This window comes from Manis javanica, chromosome 2, assembly GCF_040802235.1.
Source record: "Manis javanica isolate MJ-LG chromosome 2, MJ_LKY, whole genome shotgun sequence".
Lineage (NCBI taxonomy): Eukaryota > Metazoa > Chordata > Mammalia > Pholidota > Manidae > Manis > Manis javanica.
The window spans coordinates 5,151,229-5,173,690 of NC_133157.1; the positions used below are offsets into that span (position 1 = coordinate 5,151,229).

A 22,462-nucleotide genomic window follows, 5' to 3' on the forward strand; every position below is an offset into this window, starting at 1 on the left:
CATGAGATGCCTGACATGTGCAGAAACTGCCCCCATGATTTCAAATGTTCTGCTGGAGGCCAAAGGGCAGAAAAACCCCTCTGTACACTTCTGAGCCCAGACTCTGACACCCATTTTATAGACACAAGATATTTTGGAATGTTTAATGCAGATGGAATCATCTGGGAATGCACGTGCTAGAGGCAGCACCATGCTTTATTTTGTTCAGAATCTTCCTGACAGCCATTCATCGTTTTGGAAAATCATGTCGCCAATCCCTGCTTCCATCAGCTCCTGGGGCTTCCATCGCCATCACACAGCCTGTCCCCACTGTGGCCCCATCTGTGACAGTCCCAATCAGAGTGATCTGGCAAATATCCCCAAATATCCCCATATGATTTCAAAAGGACAAACAAAGGATTTAAGGAATAAAAGTCAATCATATTCAGATGAACATTTAAAATTTGCTTTTACAGCTTCACCCACAAATGAATGGTTACTCTGCCAAACATTTTTCCCCTAACGAAGCAATGGAACCATCAAGACTGAGAAAACCTTTAAAAAAACCCACCAGTGACAGAGGCGGCAGAGCTCAGCTTCCTGGCTCACAGGCTTCTCGCTGCCCAGGGTCCAGCGAGCCAGATGCTTCCAGCCTTGACACCTCCCTCTGTGACTGTCCCCACTTAATACTCCTCAAATAAGCCTGCCCAGGGACTGTGGATCCTAACATTAGCCACCCACACCCCTGCGTTTGTATTTCCCTGAGGATGGAAGTGGCTTCTGAGCTTCGTGTTTCTCCTAAACTTATTCATTATAGTGTGTGTGTAGGGGGGGCACTGACCACTTCATCAGGGAATTCGTATGATTATCTCTTTCTGTCATTTATCCTCCTTTTACTTATTCGGTATATTTCAGCTAGGATGTTAAATTGAGCTCTTAGGTTATAATACCTATAGATTTCATTTCCACATGTAAAAGGGATGCTGCATATGAAATATCTGTTCTTAAAAGGGACACTGAGGATACCTGATCCAGGCACATACAGGTATTGGTGGGGGGCGTGGGAAGGGGTAAGCCCACAAGGAGGAGAAAGTACATTATGAGGGAGGACGCAGGAACAGTCAGAGGACCCCCAGGACAATCCATGTGACCAGGGTGAGAGGTGGTGAGACATCCGCACGCAAGCCATGTGACAACTTAGCTCCTCGACAAGGTTTAAAAACCAGAGCAGCTCTGGGTACAATACCTTGGTGACCAGCAGGGGGAGCTCACTGGGGACTCCTGCCCTCTCCCGTCAGGCCCCCACACGGGGCAGCCAAGGGTCTGGCCTCCAGGCAGTGCTGGGCTGGGCCACAGCATGGCTATGCCCAGTGGTTCTTGGCTGCTATGTGGCCACACACCAGTCCCTGACAGCTGTCCATCCTCAGGCCCCTCACCTGTCCAGCCCCTGCCTCTGTCCTCTGCATCCACCCACCCCCTTACCAGGTACATGACCTTGGGCAAGCCTCCCAACCTCTCGGAGCCTAAGACTCCTTCAGTAACATGGGGACAGTGACTGCCTGCTGCAAGCACTCAACAAACCTATGCATGAAGGAGCCCTGGGGGGTCCAGCTGTATTTTTTTCACCGGGAGTGGGGATGGCGGGTACTGACCATAGGAGCTTGGGCTTTGGCCGCTGGCCTGGACGCGCAGAGCCAGAGCCGTCAGGTTGGCGAGCAGCCGCTGGAAGTGGAAGGGGGGCAGCGGAGGGCCTGCATCCTCAGAGGTCTCCTGCAACCTGGCAAGGGGAGGAGGTCGAGGCAGAATCTGAGGCCAGGGGCAGATGCCAAGGAGCCTCCAGCCGGGGTGGGGAGGGCAGGAGCCGCCAGACCACAGGGGAACCTGAGTGTACCGGGACCTCAGGGGCCACCCCGACTGCCCGGGCCCCTCCCAGGACTGAGCAGAATACATACTGGAACCTGAGCTGCACCTCCCAGGGCGTCCTGGCGTCCTGGGGGCGGGGCAGGCTGGAGTGCTGCAGAGTCAGGGCCAGGGCGGCCCCTTCCAGCCTCAGCTGCACGGCGGGTGGGGCGCCCCCGGGGGGAACCTGGAACGTCAGCAGGAGGGTCTGCCCATAGCTGAACCGCTGGTCTCCCAGGAATTTCTCTGAAGACAAGAGAAGAAAGCTTGACAGTTTTCACTTGGCTTGATTTCAAACGTTTATATTGATTTATTGGCAGTTAAACACTGACACAAGATGAAGCCACAGCAAGGGGACGGTCCAAACCTCCTGCACATATCAGATGCTGAGGGTGCCCCACTCACACCTCCTCAGCCACGCTGGCTGAGTGTGCGACCGTGCAGTCACCCAGGGCCCCACGCCTAGCCGAACGCTCTGCTACCGTGATCTCGACATTCTTAACTTTCATTTCGTCCTTGGGTTTTGTGGGTGAAGTCCCAAGGGGCAGGGGAGTCTGTGCAGGAGCAGAGGTGTGCGTGACTGCACGGCAGCGACGCCTGCCGCCTGCTCATGCAGGGCTCACGCGGCCCACAGGCACAGGATTCTGGGGCACACACAAGTGTGGGGGTGCAGTGAGACTCAAAGAGAGCACAAGGTGAGCGTGTTACATGTGACTGAGCGGCACCGCTGATGCCCCCGAGTGGAGTCAGAACTTGGTTCGAGCAGAAGGACTAAGGAGCCCTGTGGCAGCCTTTTTCTCTCTTGCTATTTCTCTGTATTAGCCAACAGTTTATGCTGAAAATAATGACACAGAAGGAAAGGGAACAATGGGACACGCTGTCTTTCCTTTCCTGTTCAGCCCTGTGCTCAGGGGCAAGCCGAAGGAAGTGTCTGCTGATAGACTGTACGCCTATCAAGTTCGAGTTCACCTGCCGGCGTTGGCCAGAGTCGAGCTAAGACTGGACTCCAGGAACCCGGTTCTAAGTCTGATAGCTTCCAGGAGATGGAAGTGGCCCTGCGTGGTGGGGGTGGTTCAGAGTACTCTACAACTCTTGCGCAGGATCTAGTGGCCCTGGGCAGGGGTGCAGGGGCTGGCGGGGTAAGAGGCTGATGGGAAACACACAGGGATTGTCTGGGCTGTGACAATGGCCTGGAGGAGCCCTGGGGGCAAGGCCCTGCACAGGTAGCGTGGGACAGGGGGTGGGGACGGGTGGGGCATGTGGTCAGCAGAAAAATGGTTCCAATGGCGTCCACATCCTAATTCTTGGAATCTGTGGATATATTACATGGCAGGGGCAATTAAGATTGCAGATGCATTTAAGGTTGTTAATCACCTGAACTTAAGGTAGAGAGATTATCTTGGGTCCTTAAAAGATGGAAAGAAGGTAGACCAGTTGGGGTCAGAGTGAGGCGGCGTGAGAAAGACTCGCTGGCTCTGCGGATGGAGGAGGGACCGCGAGCCGGGCGAAGCGGTGGCCTCTAGAGGCTGGAGAAAACAAAAAAGCTTTCTCCCTTGGGGCCTCCAGAAGGAACCAGCCGTGCAGACACCTTGATTCCACCCCCCGCGAGACCCATCTCAGCCTGAGGAATTCCAGAGCCATGAGAGGGTATGTTGTCTCCAGCTCCTGAATCGGCGGCGATCTGCCACAGCAGCGATAGGAAATGAGTGCAGGCAGCACCCCCTCCCTGTACCTGGTAGCAGGAGATCCTCATCTTGTGGGTCCAGGAGGAGCCCCCTTGGGCTCCACTGTGCAGGATGCTCTTGGCCTCCCACGCTTCGGGCCTGCCAGCCCTCGGCTCCTGGACAGCAAACACCCTCCTGTGAGGCCCTGGAGAGCGGCCTCTGCCTCTTCCCACTTCCCACCCATCCCTGGGTCCCAAGGACAGCCTGAGACCTGAGCACAGCCTGAAACCCTGCAGTCCAGGGAAGGGAGAGACTGTTCTAGACACAGGCCATGCAGGGAGGGAGATGGCTGGTGCTAACACACACTCTGTGCCCGCAGCCAGACGGCTCGGGTCCCCACCTCAAGTCTGGAAGGGGGTCTTGGCCCTGGGAGAAGCTAGAAAGCTTGGGGTCCTGGCTTTGTTTGGGGCACGGCCATACCTCTGGGTTGCCTGGCAAAATGGGGCAACGAAGTATTCATGGCCCTGGTAGCAGTTCTCAAAGTTGGTGTGAATGTCCTGGGAGATGCTGCAACCCTTTCAGGGGCAAACTACCTTCTTAATAACTCTAAGGGACTATCTGTATTTTTCATTCTGTCTCTCTCACCAGCATACAGTGGAATTTTCCAGATGCTACAAGCTGTGTAATAGCATAACATACCTTAAAGAGATGTGCAAAGTGCAAAATGAATAGCATTCTTCTCTGTCTGCCCCTTAAAAAGTTATTTTTCACAGGCAGATGTTTTTTGTTATGCATTTACAATGGTTGGTCTTAAGTGAATACACAGATATTTTAAACTTGCTGTTTTTGTCTAACAGGTGACATCCATATGCACAACCCACATAAATAAAAACGCTTGAGGTCCTCAGTAATTTTTAAAAGCATAAAAGGACCCACAGACCAAAAAGTTTGAGAACGGCTGGCTGAGGGTGACAGTGAGGTCACATGAGATGCCGAGACTGACACGCCAAACCCAGGTGACCTCCGTGCTGTCCCGGTTTCAAGCCCTTCTTGTTCCTGCGTTCTGCACAGTGTCCAGCAGAGGGCGCGCCCCCTGTGTCTGGGGTGCCCCAGGCCAGCACCTTCTATAAGCCAGCCCCACTGGCCGGTTCTATCATGGGATGACACCAGCTCCTGGCGGGGTTGGCGGGGAGGTGAGGCGGTGGGGGAAGTCTGTGGGGCGTGGCAGGGGTCCATGTAAGCTGTGATTTAATGCAGAGCTCGGAGCTCCACCGCTTTCCTGCTCCAAAGATGTGTGCCTGTACCACCTGAGCTGGCAATAATAACTCCGGGCCCTTGGCCCAGAGAGAAGGACTTCACAGCTGTGAAGAGCAAAGCCCAGGGGCTGAAAAATGGGGTGCCAACAACTTAATTATGTGACCAACCTTTTCCAGGCCTCAGTTGCCTCATCTGTGAAAGGGAATGAGAGTGGCTACCTGCCAGGGACTCCATGAGGCTCCACGGGTGTGAAGAGCTCAGCACAGTGCAAAGCTTATAGAAGATGCTCAATAAACAGAGGCCAGAGTCTTAGCCTGAGTCCCCAGCACGAGACCACGCCGAGGGAGGCCAGTCTTGACAGGGACTGGAAATTGCCCACAGGAGCCAGAGGCTGCCTGTACCTGACCCCCAGCCCTACTGGAGGCTAAGGAAAAAGGCAGGGGCCGGGGAGAGAGGCAGGGGTGCAGAGGCCCTGAGGGACACATCTTGCCTGGCTGTGGGCACACCCCCGCTGCAGGATCTTCCAGAGCAGGACCACATGCCCAGCCTGGGCTGGGAGAGGCCCCTCGGAGGCGGCTGCAGGGCACTTCTTACCCTGGTGGAAGTCAGTGAGGATGTGGTGCACGCGGAACTGGGCAGCCGACGCACACACCTTGGAGTGGCCGTAGCAGAAGCAGCTGATGCAGCCCTTCAGGTTGTGGGGCTGCAGGTTAAACGTGCCCGGGCGGCATCTGAAATGGAGGCAGGAGGTGCCCAGGGGGCCAAATGTGTCAGCTAGGTTCCAGGGATCCAGGATAGACAGAATTGGGGAATCTCAGAAACATTTTTTTTTTTTCATATTTATGGAAGAGTTGCAAACACACTACAGAGATTCTAGAGCCTCTTCACCCAGCCTTCCTAATGCTGACCTCGGCCACGGCCACGGTACAGTTCTCAAAACCAAGAAATTAATACTGGCTAATGTTACTGAGTGAACTGCAGACTTTGTTAGGATTTCTCCCTTTCTGCTAATGTCTGTTTTCTACCCTTCCAGGACGGGCCATTGCCCCCTGCCTTCCCCAATCTCTTAACAGCTTCTCAGTCCTTCCTTGTCTTTCATGACCTTGACACTTTCAAACGTCAGGTTTGTTTGGTAGGAAGTCCCTCAATTTGGGTTTGTCTGACGTTTTTTCTTGGTCAGACGGGGGCTATGGGTTTTAGGAAGAAACAGAGGTCGAGTGTTTTTGTCACATCACACTGGGGTCAGTGGCACCCCTGTGACATCAAAGGTAACATTAACCTCCAACACCTGGCTAAGGTGCTGCCCGCCAGGTTTCTCCAGTACAAAACTGCCATGTTCTTGTCATTAGAAGCAAGTCACTAAATCCAGGGCAGAGCCACGTGGAGAGGACTTAAGCTCCACCCCCTGGAGGGGGGAGCATCAAAGCGCTGTGGACATAGGTTGAAGCCCTTAAGTAATAAATATTTGGAGGGAGGCTTTGGGGGCTATGAGCTATCCCGTTTCTCCTCACAGGTCTGCCCACTAATTGCAGCATTCATCAATGGCTCCTGCGTGCAGCAACCGCTCCTGGGAGATTCTCCCTGATTTTCCATTTCCCTCAATCCTTCTAACATTTACTATTTGGGATTCTGAGGATAATTGGTCCCTTCATCCCTGTGCACTTATTCTCTTATCTGTTCATATCAGCGTGGACTCATGGATATTTTATTTTATCCATTGGGTTATAACCCAATACCATCTCTATCTTGTTCAAAAAGCTCCAGCTTTGTGAGCTCTTTCAGGCTGGCGCCTGTGTCCTTCTGACGCAGGCCCCCATTCTCACTGGGGATTTTTTTGTTTGTTTTCATCTGATTTTGTTTTTAATTAAGCACGTCCTTGCTTTCTGGCACTACAAGATGCTCTGCGCCCATCCTGCATTTCCCCAGCCCTGCCCTGGAACCAGCCGTTTCTCCAAGGAGCACTGGAGAGGTGGTCTACACACAGATTCTGGGTTTGCCTCCTGGGGGGCTCGTTTGAGCCAGCTGGGTGGAGGAATCTATTCATAAGAAGCTGCCCGTGACCCCAGCATCCTACCAGCCCTGATGCATCAAGCTCCCCCCATTTCACAGATGGGCAAAGTGAGGCTCCTTAAGGTGCACGGCTGTGGGACAGAGCTGTGGGAGACCCAGGTGCAATCTGGGTCCCCAACTCCACTCTCCCTCTTTACCTGAGGGGTCTTGGGGGGAGGATGTCCCAGAGGGAGTCCATTTCCCACCCCAAGTCATGTGGACAAGGTGAGGGGACAGCCTGGGGTTGACCGAGATAAAAGTCAAGGTCAGGGTCAGGGCCAGTCACACAGCTTTGGCAGCGGCTTCTTCCTGACCAGCACAGGCCCAGTGCGGACTCACAAGCGTAAAGTTCACAATACAATGCTGTGCCCAGAGAACCAGGGAGCCCCAGGCAGACTCCATACTGGCTGCAAAGGGCTTCAGAGGCCAGAGACAAAGCCAGGAAGAGGAGACGGTGGGTGCCCAAGGAGGAAAACCCGTGTTTGTCCACTAGCGCCAGGGCTTGGAGCCATGAGGCCCCTTGAACCCATGAAAGACGAAGCTTAAGGACTGTGTGGCATTGGAGAAGTCATTTTGCCTTGTTGAACCTGAGACACTCCATCTGTACCACGATAGGATGGCGAGTAGGCTTGAATCTCAGCTCGGCTGGTAGAAGCTTCCTGGAGCAGGGTGTGGAGCAGGATTCTGGGGTTCCAGGGAGGCTCATCACAAAGATGCTCGTGCTCCACTAGCGAGGTCTGCCTGGGTGTGAGATGGGGGACTGTGGCACAAGTGCCATGTATTGGCTGTGCCTTCATTAGATGATCTCTCCGATCCTTTCCAGTTCTTTTCAAGTCTTCAAAGGAAAAAGATGTATTTTCTCATGGGTTTATGAAGCATCAGTGGTAGCGGGTCAAAGAATAAACAGCATCAAAACCTTCAGATAACTTCTGGGACGGCCGATCCTTGGTGCTGCTCCAGGAAGGGTGCCACGTGGAGGCTGCCTGTCTGTGAGGACCACGCCCCTGCCCCTCCCACCACTACCAGCGCTGAGGTCACTCCCCGCAGGCTTCCTACTGGATCGGCTCACCCACCTGTCACACAGGTTGCCTTCCACATTCTCTTTGCAAGGGCAGCGCCCACTGCGGGGGTCACAGGTGCCCCGGCTGCCAGCAGGATTGCAGGTGCAGGGCCTGCCAAGGGACAGGACAAGGGGAACAGTGTCCAACGAGCACCTCCAGAGTGGGGACTGCCCGTCCTCCCTGGGAGGCATCTGGCCTTCCCTGTTCCCCAAGACAGCCAACAACCTGCCCCCCAGCGTTATCATTCCCGCCTTTCCGAGGAAGGGACCCATCACGCACCTGAATAATGAGCCATCTGCCTACCTACCCACTCATCCAGCCAGCCAGCCACCCTCCCATCCAGCCATCCGCTCACTCATTCATCAGTGTATCCTTCCATCCTCCTATCCGCTGACCCACCCACCCCCCTAGCCACACATCTTTCCACCCACCCACCCACCATCCATCCATTCATCCGTCCATCCATCCACCACCTGACAAGACATGTTCCTGCCCTCCTGGGGCCTACAGTGAGGATGGACAGGCAAACAGGGAGACACTGTACTTTGATACACGCTATGGGAGAGGACGTACAAGAGGCAGTAACAGCACCAACGAGGTACCTGGGGTGGGGACGAGAGGACAAGTAGAGGGAAGACTTCCCGAAGGAGTGGTACTCAGCTGGGAACTGAAGGGTGAATGGGAGTCTGCTAGACACAGGCTGGGAGAGGCAGGGAGTCTGAGGGGGAGAAGAATGCTCTGGGGTAGGAAGAATGGCATGCGCAAAGGCCCAGAGGCCAGAGAGACCCCAGGGAGGCACTGGGTCCCACCTAAAGGCCAGTTTTATGTCCAGAACCACTGAGTATTCTGTGAGGGAACTGAGAGCCCCTGACACATGCCCACTGCATTTCCAAGTATAAGGGGAGACTGTACAGTGAACCAAAGCCAGGTTCTTGTAGCGGTGCTTCTGAATCCCTATCAGCTTTGTTTATTTTTTTGGTCATTGAGTATTATCCCAATCAAGTGATGATATGTGTGTCAGACTCCTTTTCTGAGGTCCAGATCCCAGCAGCCCCCTGCCCACCCCTCTCCTCTTGGAGGCCCCCCAGCACTGCAGACTCAGTCACTCCCCCCTCAAGGCGCCCCCTGCCACGAATGGGCTCCCTTCACCCAGGTGCCCAAAGCAGAATCCCAGGGGCCCTCCTTCCTCTCCCAGCCCCTGGTGGCCACTCCCTGCCAGCTCTGCCTTCCTGGGGGCTCTGGGGTCTGTCTGGCTCTCTGTCCTCCGTGGCCAAACCCGAGAGCCAGCTGCTGTGTCTCCCAGACACTCCTGCCGCAGCTCTTCCCTGGCCTCCAGCCTCACCTGCTCCTGCTCCACTTCCATTACAGCACCTCTAGGGGGCCCTGCAGACCCTGTTCCTCCGCACACCCTCCCGCTCTGCACGCCCTGCCTCTAGGGGGCCCTGCAGACCCTGTTCCTCCGCACACCCTCCCGCTCTGCACACCCTGCCTCTAGGGGGCCCTCCGGACCCTGTTCCTCCGCACACCCTCCCGCTCTGCACGCCCTGCCTCTAGGGGGCCCTCCGGACCCTGTTCCTCCGCACACCCTCCCGCTCTGCACACCCTGCCTCTGCACACCCTGCCTCTAGGGGGCCCTCCGGACCCTGTTCCTCCGCACACCCTCCCGCTCTGCACACCCTGCCTCTAGGGGGCCCTCCGGACCCTGTTCCTCCGCACACCCTCCCGCCCTGCACGCCCTGCCCCTAGAGGCCCTTGGGACCCTCCTCCTCCACACACCCTCCCGCCCTGCACACCTTGCCTGTCCGCACAGTGTCACCCTGCACTTGCCTCAGAGCCTTTGCACGTGCTCTTGGGTCACCTGCTCATCCCTCTCCCTTCACCTGACTTCCCAGTTCTCCCACTCAAACTCAGTGGCTCTTACAAGAAGCCCGTCCTTGACCCCCAGGGCTGACTGAGCTTCTACAGCACTCACACCTGCAGGTACTGCACCCAGTACCTCTCCAGGGACTGCGTGTGTCCAGTCCTCACCTGGGGTCAGGTAGATGCAGAATCGGAAAATGCTCAGTAGGGGAAGGAACAAAGGGATGAGGGATGGCGGGAGGGAAGGATGGCTAACAGCCCACGCCTCCTGCTTCCCAGCATTCGGTCTCAATCTGCTGCTGCGTGCCCCAGCTGTGCTGTGCCCGCGCCGCCCGCTCTCACCTGCAGCCTCCCTCGCTGAGCGAGTGGAACCCGGGCAGGCAGCGGTCACATTTCCAGCCCGTGACGGTGGGCTTGCAGGTGCAGGTGCCCGAGCCATCACATTGGGGACACAGGGAGCCTGGGGAAGGAAAGGCACAGGGCAGTGGGGACTAGAACAGGGTGAGGGGGGCATCGGGTGTGGGGGGCTACCCACCTGCTGGGTGGCAGTCGCAGGGCTGGCACGGCGTCCATGGGTTCCAGCGATAGAAGTCCTCCTGGCAGTGCTCACAGTGTGGCCCGGCCGTGTGGTCGCGGCAGTGGAGGCAGCGCCCACCATGGCCAGTGCTGCGGAAGAGCTCCCGGTCAAACGTGCACTCTTCCGAGTGGCCGCTGCAGTTACAAGCTGTGGTCAGGAGGCAGGGGACAGAGCGTCTGAGTGGCTGTGGCACATGACAGGAGGCAGTCCACACCAATCAGCCTCCTTGTGCTGAATGAGCAAGCAGCTCAAGGAAGGTCAATGATGGAGTTCAGGCCCTGCTCGATCCAGGACATGGAGACCAACTGGTAGATCTTCCGAAACAGGACACTCTTAAGAGCAAAGGAGGCACTGTTAATAAATACACCAAAACACAGGCCCTTTCAAGGCAGGCAGGTTGTAGAGCCTCCTGGTCATGGATCACAGACTGGCCACTCTTCAAAGCCACAATGTGGCTCACGCCAAGATCTCTGCAGATCCTCTAAGCCATGACAATTGTGTGCATATGGTTCCCAGTGAGGCCACTCAGATACATGGAAAATATAAGTCACCCTTCACTCACTCACTAATTCGTTTTTTAAAAAGTATGTCTTAAGTACCAGCTCCGACTTGACTCCTGGGGTGAGCCCAGTGGTGGGTGGGCCAGCAAAGGGCACCTGGTTCCTGCATGCGTGGGGAGCATACATGGCAGACAGAGGCCAGATGCAGCAGGCAAGTGAAAGTCCTGTGCTGAAGGGCTGCGGGGAGGTCCTGGGAGCTGACGGGGGGTACCCCACAGCTGTCCAGGTGGGCGGACAAGCCTTCCGGGAGGTAGTCACAGCTAGATGGAATCTGAAGGTAGAGCGGGAAGGAACTGGCCAGGCCAAGGAGGGCAGGGGCGGGGGCAGAGTCTCCGGCAGGGCCACGAGCCCTGAGGGGGGACGCGTGCAGTACGATGGGATACAGAGGGGGCAGGGGCAGCCAGGGGTCAACAGGGGGGTGGGGCTTGACCTGGGGAGGCCAGGCAGCTGGGTCAGTGGTCTCCACCTTGAAGAAAGCTGGGTTTGGTGGGGCTCAGTGGGGGGCATGCACCACATTTGCACTTCAGGAAGTGTCCCTGGCTATAGGCAGAGGCGGGCTGGACGCTGGGGGAGCTGGGAAAGGGAGCTCCAGGCGTCCAGGGGGTGACGGGACTGGACCAAGGCATGGACTGCACAGAGGACACAGACGGGCTGGAGGGATGTGGACGAGGCCAAATTCAGGGCTCAGGGGCTGCCTGGACCGGGGACAGCAAGGGGTCAGGCACGCAGCTTCGGCTTCTAGGCTGCTGACTTGGAAGACAGAGATGTGACCAGAGGGATGAAGACATGGCAGCGGAAGTAGCCTGGCCTTTAGTCTCCCCACCATGGAGACACCCCCAGGTCTGGAATGGGAGAGCCAGCCAGAACAACTTCCTTGGCCCTTGGAGGACTTCCTGATGGAGGCCGGCCAGTGAGGGGAGCAGGAGCTCCTTAGGGAAGCTCCTGGGAATAGGCCGCCCTCTTCCTGCCCCAGCTCTGCTGCCAGCAGCCCAGACCCGAGAGCACAGCGGGCCCAGTGCCGTCAGGAGTGCCTGCGACGCTGCTCCTGCCAGCAGACAGGAGCCAGGCGGGATCCGGTGCCCGGCAACAGCCAGTCGCCCACAGGGAGCCTGAAGCAAGTGAGATGACTATCTGGGGAGACAGGGCAGGGCTTGGTGGGGACAGTGGGAGGCTGGGCAGGCTGGCACACCAGGCTGTGACGGAAAGCAGTGGATACCCCACCCATCCATGTGCAGCCCCGTGTTCCCTGGGATGGTGCCATGTACAAGGATGGCATGTGGCACCATCCTCTCCAGTGCGGCTCTGAGGTTAGGTGGTCAAAGCTGTATCACACAGGAGCTGGGACACTGAAGGGCTGCCCGGGGACCTGGGGGAGAGACTAGCAGGCAGGTCAGCACCCCTGAGGACCTAGGGTGGCCTGGCTTTGATTGGCAGCTGCAGTTGGAGCAGCTGCAACAAAGGAACAAGTCAGGTCTCAGGGTAGTAGTTGGGGGAGGCCCTCCCAGCCACACACACACCCCTGCCCCGTCACAGAGCCTCCGAGTGTGAGCGCGCTTGGTGGGGGCGCTGTTTGTAGGGGAGGGGCTGAGGACCCAATGCCCCTTGCAGCTCTCCCGCACCCCTGCAGGGACAGGGGGCTGGAGGAAGAGGCTACAGCCAGGCCCACCCAGGAGCGGCCCCACTGTCAGGTCTCCGGAGTCTGTCTCTCAGCCTGCACCACTGGCCTCCGTCCCCCAGGTCCGGGACACTCACACAGACACTCGTTGGCGGCCTCGGCTGTGCCCCGGGCCCACGGCCGGTCCTGGAAGAAGGGCAGGCAGCGCTCGCAGTCGGTGCCCGTGGTGTTGTGCTGGCACCGGCAGGCCAGCTGGCCCGCCTCATCGGGGCCACACTCGCTGGCATGCCCACTGCACTTGCACCTGAGGAAAGAATAAGGTGGGGCCCGGGCTGAGTGAGCACCAGCAGAGGGGGCGCTAGTCACCAGGTGGCCGCTGCAGTCGGCGGCCCGAGTCCATGGTCAACTAGGGGACTTTATGGACCACCTACTAGGTGCCTGGGGGCGGCAGTAACAGAGATCTGACCACGCCAGGCTGTTCTGAGGTCTGTGCACATAAAGCCCCCTGCATCTTCACAAGCCTGCTACTGTCCCCATTTAACACAGGGGGAAACTGAGGCACAGAGTGATTCCCAAGGCACCAGTTAGTGATGGCAAAGTTTGCAAGGCTGCCAATGAAGGCTTCTGCCCACAAGGAGCCTCACCCAGGGGCCCAGAGGGACCAGGGAAGAAGTCCTTGCAGTCTCCTAGGAGAGACTGGGCTGGCCCACGGGGCAAGGGGTGGGAGGGAGGAGCAGAAAAAAGAGGTGGCTCCTCACAGAGGTCAGCCCCTGGGTCTGTGTCCCACCCCACCCACCCGCCACAGGGTCAGGAGACAGGTGGACTTGGGCAGGGGCAGGGAGGGGCACACACCAGGCTTGGCTGAGCCTGATGCCAGGGGCTGCCACCTCATCCCCAGTGGCCAGACTGAGCCCCTCAGAGGTGGGCCACGGCTCCCAGCTCCCAGCCCCCTCCTGTGTCAGCCCCTGATGGAGGCAGGGCCTCCCCACTGTGGCAGGAAGGACACCAGCGATCCCCCGGGCCCAGACGATGAACAGACTTGGGCTCTGGGGCAGAGCTGGAATCTGGGTCCTGTCCTCAGCCGCCCCACGCTGCCCCCCGAACCGCTCCATGCCCAGGCTCCTGGGCGCTTCCCTACCGCCACCTGGTGGCTCCCATAAGCCACGCTCCCCGCTCTGCCCTCCGAGGATATTGAAAGCACCCATCTTTACCGAGGGTACACAGGCTTGGAGCGCTTTCCTTGCCAGGCCTCCATGGGGCCCGAGCAGGCCAGTGATGCCCAGCATTTCTGACAAGGGTGAGGCGGCCCCAGGCAGTCTTGGGAGTCAGTGGTCACCACTTCCGGGCAAGGGGCCGCCCATGTGCTCAAGGCAGAGCTGCAAACACCTCCTTCCCCTGTAAAGCCCTCCGACCCCCAGAGAGGGAGTGAAGTTCCTGTAGGCCACTGGGGGACAGGCTGTGAGGCCACCTGCCTCCCACCCAGTGCCGGCTGGAGGGTGGTCCGGCTCCAGCAGCTGGGGTCCAGATGTTCTCTGGCCTGACGTGCCCCGACAGCAGGCGCTAGAGCTCACCACCACCCTTGCCCTCTCCTCCCGGTGGTTTGGCCAGACTCAAGCGTGGGAGTAGCAGGGGAGGAGACATGGGGCCCCCACGGACCCTCAGTCCCGAGTCCTGGCCTGCCTGGGAGGGTGCAGGCAGTTGGAGCCCTGTCTCCGTCCCAGACTTCTCCCCTTCTCTGCACACCACCCGAGCAGCCCTGAATTGCAGAAGCCCCTTGCTTCCTGGCCCCCAGCCATCGCGCCCATGTCGAGCTGCATTCCCTTCCTAAATAGCCTCCAAACCAACCCTTCTCTCCACCACGCCAAGTCCACAGCCCCATGTAATGTGCCCAGCTTCTCTCTCTCCTCTTATCTGTCCTGATGTCACATCAGGGGGTTGGGGCATTTTAAAAATCCAGCCCTCTTACTACCCTGGCAAAGTCCTGCAACAGCTTCCACTGACTGTGGGATAAGAATAAACTCAGTCCTTGACCATCTTCCAGCCTCGTCTCCGTGTCCACCGCACCCTAGGTCCTGCCTGCCAGCCACAGGACTTTGTCCTAGTTCCCAAGCCCCGGGTCTCACACATGCTGGCACTGCTGCCTGGAAGACTCGCCTCGTCCGGCCTCGGCAACGCAGCCTCCCTGCCCTCCAGCACATGCTGCCCTGGCTGCCTGGCCTTGTTATTCTCTGACATGTTTACTGATCGCTGTCTGCACCCCCTTGAGCTGGGGCAGGGACGCATCTGTCCTCTCTCCTTTCCAAGTGGATCCTCATAAGCATCTCTGTGGAAGACACCATGTGCGCCTGCCCTGGTCCCACCACCCATCTTGGTGCCCTGTCCCGGGAGGCCACTTATGAGACAGGCCTGGGAGCATCAAGATGAGACAGAAGAGGCCACTCTCTCCTGGGGGCCCCTGCTCTTTGGGGATGGGAGATGCTTAAGCAGGCAAACTACAATGTGCGCTGGCTCATGCTAGAGAAAAATGGGGAGCCAGGGGCCGGGACAGCAGAGCCTAACATTTCCCCCATGGGAGAGGGTGCAGGAATGTGGCACCTGCTCCCTCAGTGACCTTTCTGAGCTGTGGACTGTGAGGCTCTGGAGTGACCTGAGGTGTCTGCCTGGTGCCAAGATGCCTCACAGCCTTATTAGAAATGTTTGGGCGCCCGTGAGCCCCTATGACACCAGTTTCCCAGGAGAGCTGGTTAGGAACGGGGTTGATGGCTTTATCATTTATAAGTCAGCAGTGCTGATAAAAGCAGTAAAGCTTTGAAAGGTTTGAGTCCCAAGCACTGGTCATCACTAACCAGTTCTACTCGGAGCGCACAGCAGGCGGGACAGCAGCCTGACTATGCGGTTCATCACGCTGTGCCAGCAGCTGGGAGTGCAGAACATCAGCATACACTTGTGCAAGTGCTGCTTCCTTGGGGCATGAATAAATGCACCTGTAAGGTGCAAAAAGAAGAAAAGACAAGACAGAAAGAGAAACAGGCAGAGGGGACCTCCAGGCAGAGGGCAGAGCAGGTGCAGAGTTCCGTGTATCCACAAATGGTGGTGGAGACGCGGCCGCCCATGCGGGGAAAGCAGGTGTTGGGCTGGCAGGCGGCACACGGCTGGGCCATGGAGGCCTCCAAGGCTGGGCCCCGGGGACCAGGATCCTGCTCTTCCTCTCCCCTGGGACACCTGAAGTGGCTTCTTCCCCTTCCGCGACAGCCCGAGTGACTCCCAGGGGGCAGCCACAGGGTCCTGGGGTCTTGGGCCCCATGGCCCTGCCTTCCACTTACCTGCCGCCCACAGAGAAGTCAGACACGGCGTAGTAATAGGACTGCAGCACCTTGGGGTCCTTGAAAATGTCATCCCCAAACGTGTTGAGCCGGTCTAGGGATACGAGGAGCTCGGTGCTGGTGACCCACTCCTGGTCAGGGAAAAGGCAGGGAAAGGAACAGCATCAGCAGGCTCCGGAGTGTCCGCACCCACCCAGGGGTCTCCTGGGACACAGGGACAGGCCACGCTCAGGCCAATGCCGACATCTGCAGAAGAGGGAGCCCGTGCTTTAGGGTCATGCCAACCTGGGGGCCAGGCCACTCCCTGGTTGTGTGCTTGGGGAGGTTACTCAGTGTCTTGGGGCTTCCACTTCCCGATGTGCAGAACGGACAAGGGACAGTGCCAGCCCCATGAGGCCGTGCGGAAGAGGATGGCCCACGTCGGCAGCCAGCACTTGCCCAGTAGGTGGTTGGGGGCTGGAGGAAAGGGACCCAGCAGCCCATCCAAGACTGGGTCACTGGCTTCTCCCGGTGGCCCCTGCCGCCCCAACCAGACGATGGCAGAGAGAGGACGTGCCCAGGGCCCTTTGTCCCTGCTCAGCTGCAGACCTTGGTGCCTAGGATTCCAATGGCTCAGGCTCCCACAGACAAGTCTCCTGCCCCAGGTGATGTCTGTCCCACCAGAGCACAAGCCCCATGAGAGCAGGAGCTGGGGGCCCCCTGTCCTTGCCACATCCCCAGCCCCTGGCACATAGAAGGCACTCAACTGCTGAGTAACTGGTTTCCCCTGGAAGTGCATGGCGTGGAGGTGGGGGGACCCCCGTGAAGGCTGACATCCTCATCTGCCTGCTGCTATAATCAGAGGTACGCAGAGGTAGCTCTGGCTGAATTTTAATCAGCATTTAATTCGGCTCCTGATGTAGCAATCAGGCCCAGGAGGCCAGAAATGAACCCATGGCCAAGTCCATCTTCTCATCCCAGCAGGACCCAGGCCAGCGGGCCTCTGCTCTTCCCCGAGCTCAGCGACTCACCAGCCCGCTGCCTGGGACCCAGCCCTCCTCCCCGGGATGCCGCAGCCGGGAGGAGGGGGCCAGCAGCAGAAAACCTCAGCAGGACCCTCAGCACGCAGCTGAGTTTATGAGTCCAATCACTTAGCAAATGTCAGCATGCTTTCAGGGATCTGGTCAAAACGCAGCTTCTGATTCAGGTCAGGGGCCGGGCCTGAGATGCTGCATTTCTAACGAGCAACCTGGCGGTGCTGATGCACTGGCCCCAGAGCAGCCGAGGCAAGGAGCTAAGGCCTGAGGGTGGGAACTCCGCAGCGCTTGGCTGGAGCCCTGAGAGTCGGTCCTTTCCCCGGAAAAAGCCCTTAAGAAACTCGCACCAGTCAGTGTCTGAGCTGGAAGGGGCGGAAGCTTTCACTCACTGTGGGGTCATGCTAGGGGCCCCACGATGACCCCACGGGCAGGCACTGTTCTCACCCTGGTTTTACGGAAGAGGAGCTGAGGCCCAGGGACAGTTAGTATTCTGCCCCAGGTTGCAAGCTGGTGCACGGCAGAGCTGGGCTTTGGGTCTACCTGACCGAGGGTCCCAGCTCTAACCGCTAGGTGACCTGCCTTCCTGCATTTGTGCCAACACCCTCCTCACACCAGTGGGGCCCAGAGGAGAAGGACTACCCAAGTTCTCCAGCCCACAGTGACCCTCCTCTGGGCTTGTGGCCCGTGACCAGCTCCATCAGTCTGCGAAGACAATGGAAAGAGGAACAGCATCGAAATCTCTGAGACACCAAGAGGGGGGCTGGGACAGAGAAGAGGAATTTGTTCCCTTAGCCCAAATTTTGTGGGGTACTTCCTGATGCCTTAAAGGCCATTTTAGGGCAAACCAGAGTCCCGATGTACACAGGCAACAGGCTTTTGCAACTTGTAATGGCCCCGCTAAAGCTACAAGTGGACAGACGCTGGGGTCCAGAATGCAGCACTGAAGAGAGGGAGGCAGGAGGGAGTGTCGGCTCCAGCCAGCACCCTGGAGCAGAGCTGCTCGGTCCTGGTGGCCTGACTCTGGGGTGCACAAGTCAGCTTTCTCCCCAAGGTCCACAGTCCTCCTAGGGGACAGAGGGACCCAAGACCCAGCAGCCACATGGACACATCCTTTTTGGCCCCCACCCCTAAATGCGCATGTCCTCCGAGAAAACACCACCCGGGTGTGCCCGGAGGAGAAGACAGCAGAGAAGGGCGAGGCGGGCTTGCCCTTCTTTGTCCTTCTCTGACCTTGGGGGTCTGCCTGGGAGCCGCAGGGGGCCCCTTTCTGTAGAGGCTGTCTCAGGGACAACGCCCAGGACATACGAGATGCCCACTGCGGGCAACTGCTGCTGGGGTCTCAGATGCAGCCTCTGCCTGATGGCGGCACAGACCCAGGCCTCAGCGGGGGCCCGGCCCTTCGGCTTGTCTTCCAGGGGCCTGGGCTGACAATTTCTCATCCTCACAGGTTGGATGCCCGAGGAGAAGAAACTGTCATTTTAAACAGAATCATGGTGAGTACACGTGACCACTCTGAGGGGACAAGCAGGGCCTGGGCCTCTGGAGATGTAAGTCTGTGCCACAGGATTAGGCTTGTCCAATGAGGTCTGGCCTTTGCCCCCTGCTCCTGGAAGGTCAGCTCTAAACACTTGGAACATCCTGCTTGATAAGCGTGTATTTGTTCACCTGGAGTCGCAGGCCACCCCAGACAGCCTGCCAATAACGTGGTTTATGGAGGGGCTTTGGGCCACACAGAGCCAGTGTGACCTTTGGCAGGGCTGGAGATGAAGGTCAGCCACATAGGCCGTCAGCCATGTCTATGTGGCCAACCCCAATAAAAGCCCTGGAGCCCAGGGCACAGGTGGGCCTCCCTGGCCGGCACTACACCACACGTGATCCCACGTCATTGCTGGCAGAACCATGTGCGACTCTAGACTCCACCGGGAGAAGCTGGCTGGAAGCTCCGTATGGGCCCCTCCCGGCCCTGCCCCACCCACCTTGGCCCTTTGCTGGTTTTAATTTTATCCTTTCACGGTAATACACTGTCACTGCAAGTAACGGCAGCTTTTCCTTCAAGCAAATCAGTTGACTGTCCCTGAGCCCAGTGACAACCGCCAACTCACCCCGCCCTTCCCTGTGTCGGGGGGGACTCTGAGGTCTGGAGTGGGGAAGGGATTCTCCAGGGACACAGTGTCAGTGGGAGGGACAGAACCTGAGGGTGGTCTTGGGGACCCCAATCCAGCTGACTCCATGTCTCCTAGTGCTGGGCAGCCTGGGAAGGACACAACGTCCCTCTGGACCTTGGTGTCCCCTCTGGAAACAGACAGGATTCTAACCCTGGCCTCCATGTCATCCTGGACAGGAAAAAGAAATGCTCCTGTGTTGAGAAAAGATGGTAGCCTTCCTCGGCAGCCGCCTGTCTGCACCCAGACGTGGACTACAGAGCCGTCCGATGTCCACCAACACCAAGCAAAGCCGTACACCTGCAGGTAAATGGTCCGGGACACACAGGAATGGGGACGTGTGTGGCTACCGATACCAGTGGGGCTGTACACCTGTAGACCCTGGTACGCTAGACGGGGGGACCTGCGTACAAGGACACAGCCACAGCCTGCCACTCTCTCTGCCTTGAGGATGAGAATCATGAGCTACTGTGCATCGTGAATGAGCCATTTTAGAGTTGAATGTCCGAAGTGGTAGCCAGCCTGTAGCCATGTGGGGTGGTTTAAATTAAAATTCATTTGAGTGAAATAAGATGTAAAATTCAGCTCCTCCATCGTGCTAGTCACATTTCAAGTGTCCGACAGACGCATGTAGCCAGCGGTGACCCCATGGACAGTCAGTAAGGTGAGAGACCATTTCTGTCACTGCACTTCTGCTGCCCCGCCTTACAGACAGAAGCCAGGATGCGGTGATTCTAAGACTCACGTTTCCATTTATCCCTGTAAAAGCCTGGGAGCCACACAGGGCAGGCAGCACTGTGGGTTCATAGCGGGAAGAAGCCAGGCCCCAAGCAGGAGGCTCTGGAAGGAGCCCCAGCTAGGAAGCAGGCACTCAGGTCCTGGTTGGGCCTTCCCACCGACTCGGTGTCCCTGGAGAATCCCTTCCCCGCTCCAGGCCTCAGTGTCCCTCCGACACAGGGAAGGGCGGGGTGAGCTGGCAGTCGTCACGGGGCTCATGGGAGCCACAGGGTGTGCCGCTGCAGAATAAAAGGGAAGGGAGACAGGCCTGCCACACTGAGCAGCCCCTTCCATCTATTTCATTACAGGGCGTTTACAAAAGACTTAGACACGATAAAGGTTTCTGTTGTTTAAGGTCTGAAAACCATGGGATCCTGTAGGCCCCATGTCCTACCACTTTAGATTTTCCTGTTTCCCCCAATCCAGATGTCCCACCTACAGCCCAGGCCCAGCCCCACAAGCCCTGCTCCTCCCTGACCTGCAGCACAGGGCTCTCCTCAAAGTTGTAGGCGCTGGGCCGGCCCTCCAGGGTAGAGAAGGCCACATTGCCCCCACTCAGCGGCGAGATGTCACTGAACTCAGAGGTGCAGAAGGCCACGCGCTCATCCTCGCCGGGGCGCAGGTACTGGCCCTCGGGCCTGCCGTATGTCTTCTGGCAGGAGGCGCTGTAGAACTGGTAGGGCTCCCAGGGGCCGCCGGCACGGCTGCGCTTGTAGATGGCAAAGCTCTCAGGGCGACTGGTGTGGAACTTCAGTCTCACGTAGGTGATCTCATAGGCTTTCCCTGCAGCGGGAAGACACGGGCCCATTTTACAGAAGGGAAGGGAGGGTCAGAACTCTGATCCAGGCAGGGCAGACGGCTGCATTGCGTAAACTGTGCTGGGTGAAATGTTAGAGGCTGTCTGGAGAGCCGTGCTGGGATGCCACGATCGGTTAGTGGTGCCTGTCAGGGGCACAGGAGGGGACGATGTGGTCGTGCTCCCTAGGTATCTGCCATTCCTGTTGAGGCCCACTTGTCTCCCTGCAGAGGAATCTGCATTGTAACCCGCTGACAGACAGCCAGTTCTTTCTGCTCAATTATCTCCGGCAACGAGACACTGCCAGTCCTGAAGCCTGCTCCATTAGAAAGCTATTTCTCTAACTACACCCAGCAAGGCTGACCCTTCCACCTACACCTGTGGCCTCATACTCTCCCAGTGATGTCAGACCCCTGGAGTCTCCCCGTTCCCAGCCCACTGACCCTACCTAACGCTCCGCTCTAGACGCCTCCGTTTCTCCTGCTCCCATCTAACTTCTCTTCTGGTCCAAATTCTCAAGAGAAGTCTCCATCTGCTGGATCCATGGGCTCACCTCCCAACTTAACCGTCAGTCCCCTGCAGTTCGGTTTCTCTGGGCCGCTCAACAGAAACTGTGTTTGCAAAGCCACCTCATCAACAGCCCCTCATGGCCACAGCTGGGGACCCTGCCCGGCCTTCCTTTCTGGGCCAACGATCATTCCAGTCACATGGGAAGCCCCTCCGCCAGGGCCCCACACAGCCTCCCCACCTGGCTCTCTCTTCTGGGCTGCTCCTCCAGGCCCGCGTGGGTCCACTCCTGGGCCCCCTCCGTTCATCCCCCTCCCCTGCGGCCTCTCCTTCCATCGGGTTCAGTGTGCACACCTCCCCCAAGCTGCCCACACCACACAGGGGGATCTTCGAGCTTCAGGCACCTGCTCTGCCCTCCTCTCTGCCCAGCTGCCCCCACCATGCCCCAGGAGTGCCCACACAGTGAACCCAGATCCACCACAATTACCCAGAGCTGTACTGGGAGACTGAGCTGTGGGTGGGGAGCAGGGCAGGTGGGGAAAGATTCCTACATCCTCACCTGCCCTTTTGGGGTGTCAACACGCAACATCTACAAAGAGAAAAACCAAGACCCAGCAGTGCAAGCATTCTGCTGGAGGTAAAAGCCAACACAACAAACAGCTCGGAGAGTGAGCACGGCTCTTCCTGGGGGGCTGGGCTGGGTGAGGGGGTGCTGCCGACCGCCCTGATTCTCGCTGAGGCGCTTGGAATTCTAAACTCAGTGATGGTGGTTTCAGTAACAAGAAGGACACAGAAGGTTGATTTGGAAATGTGATTTCCCCATCGCCTGAGGTGCGGCTCACTCCCCAACACTCACCTCCTCAGGATGCCACTCAGGTGCCCCTCCCACTGGAGGTTGACCCCATGTCCTCTCCCAGCCAGCAGAGGGGCCTCCTCCATGCAGCGTGACACCTGAGTGCCAGAGTGGGTGACACCTGAGCATCATGCCCCATCTCTCCCTCTCACCTCATCACCAGAGAACTACCTGCCCCCCATCTGCACCCCTCGCTGGACCGAGCTCCTCAGACCAGCACTTGGCTTTTGTTTTTTAAACTTTGCCACCCCAGTGCCTAGCAAAATGCCCAATGCCGGGCGGGCATCTCAGGTGTTCGTGCACATGTGAACGGATGAATGACCACGGAGGGAGCCCTTCCCCTGAGTCCCACTGTTAGCAGGAGACTCACATCCCTCGGCGTCTCCTCCCCCTTTCCGCGGCTGCCTCTTCTCTGTGGCCCTCTGACCTTGTCCCCAGATGCCCCAGGAGGGCCGCCCTGCTGCTGCCACCTCTGCCACCATCCACAGTCTTCCCTACCCGTAGAGA

General features: G+C 58.0%; 1 protein-coding gene across 1 annotated transcript in view; it reads right to left on the reverse strand.

Annotated features, from left to right (window-relative positions):
* LAMC3 (laminin subunit gamma 3) overlaps window positions 1–22,462 on the reverse strand; it is a 56,350-nt gene that overhangs the window by 23,115 nt on the left and 10,773 nt on the right. Inside the window, exons 2-11 of the mRNA XM_017678036.3 lie at window positions 20,278–20,582; window positions 15,845–15,975; window positions 12,659–12,825; window positions 10,305–10,493; window positions 10,112–10,229; window positions 7,922–8,020; window positions 5,394–5,530; window positions 3,611–3,718; window positions 1,932–2,124; window positions 1,632–1,756 (exon numbers count right to left, since the gene is read on the reverse strand). Coding sequence (XP_017533525.3) covers window positions 1,632–1,756; window positions 1,932–2,124; window positions 3,611–3,718; window positions 5,394–5,530; window positions 7,922–8,020; window positions 10,112–10,229; window positions 10,305–10,493; window positions 12,659–12,825; window positions 15,845–15,975; window positions 20,278–20,582 — 1,572 coding nt within the window. The remainder of the gene's footprint in view (window positions 1–1,631; window positions 1,757–1,931; window positions 2,125–3,610; window positions 3,719–5,393; window positions 5,531–7,921; window positions 8,021–10,111; window positions 10,230–10,304; window positions 10,494–12,658; window positions 12,826–15,844; window positions 15,976–20,277; window positions 20,583–22,462) is intronic.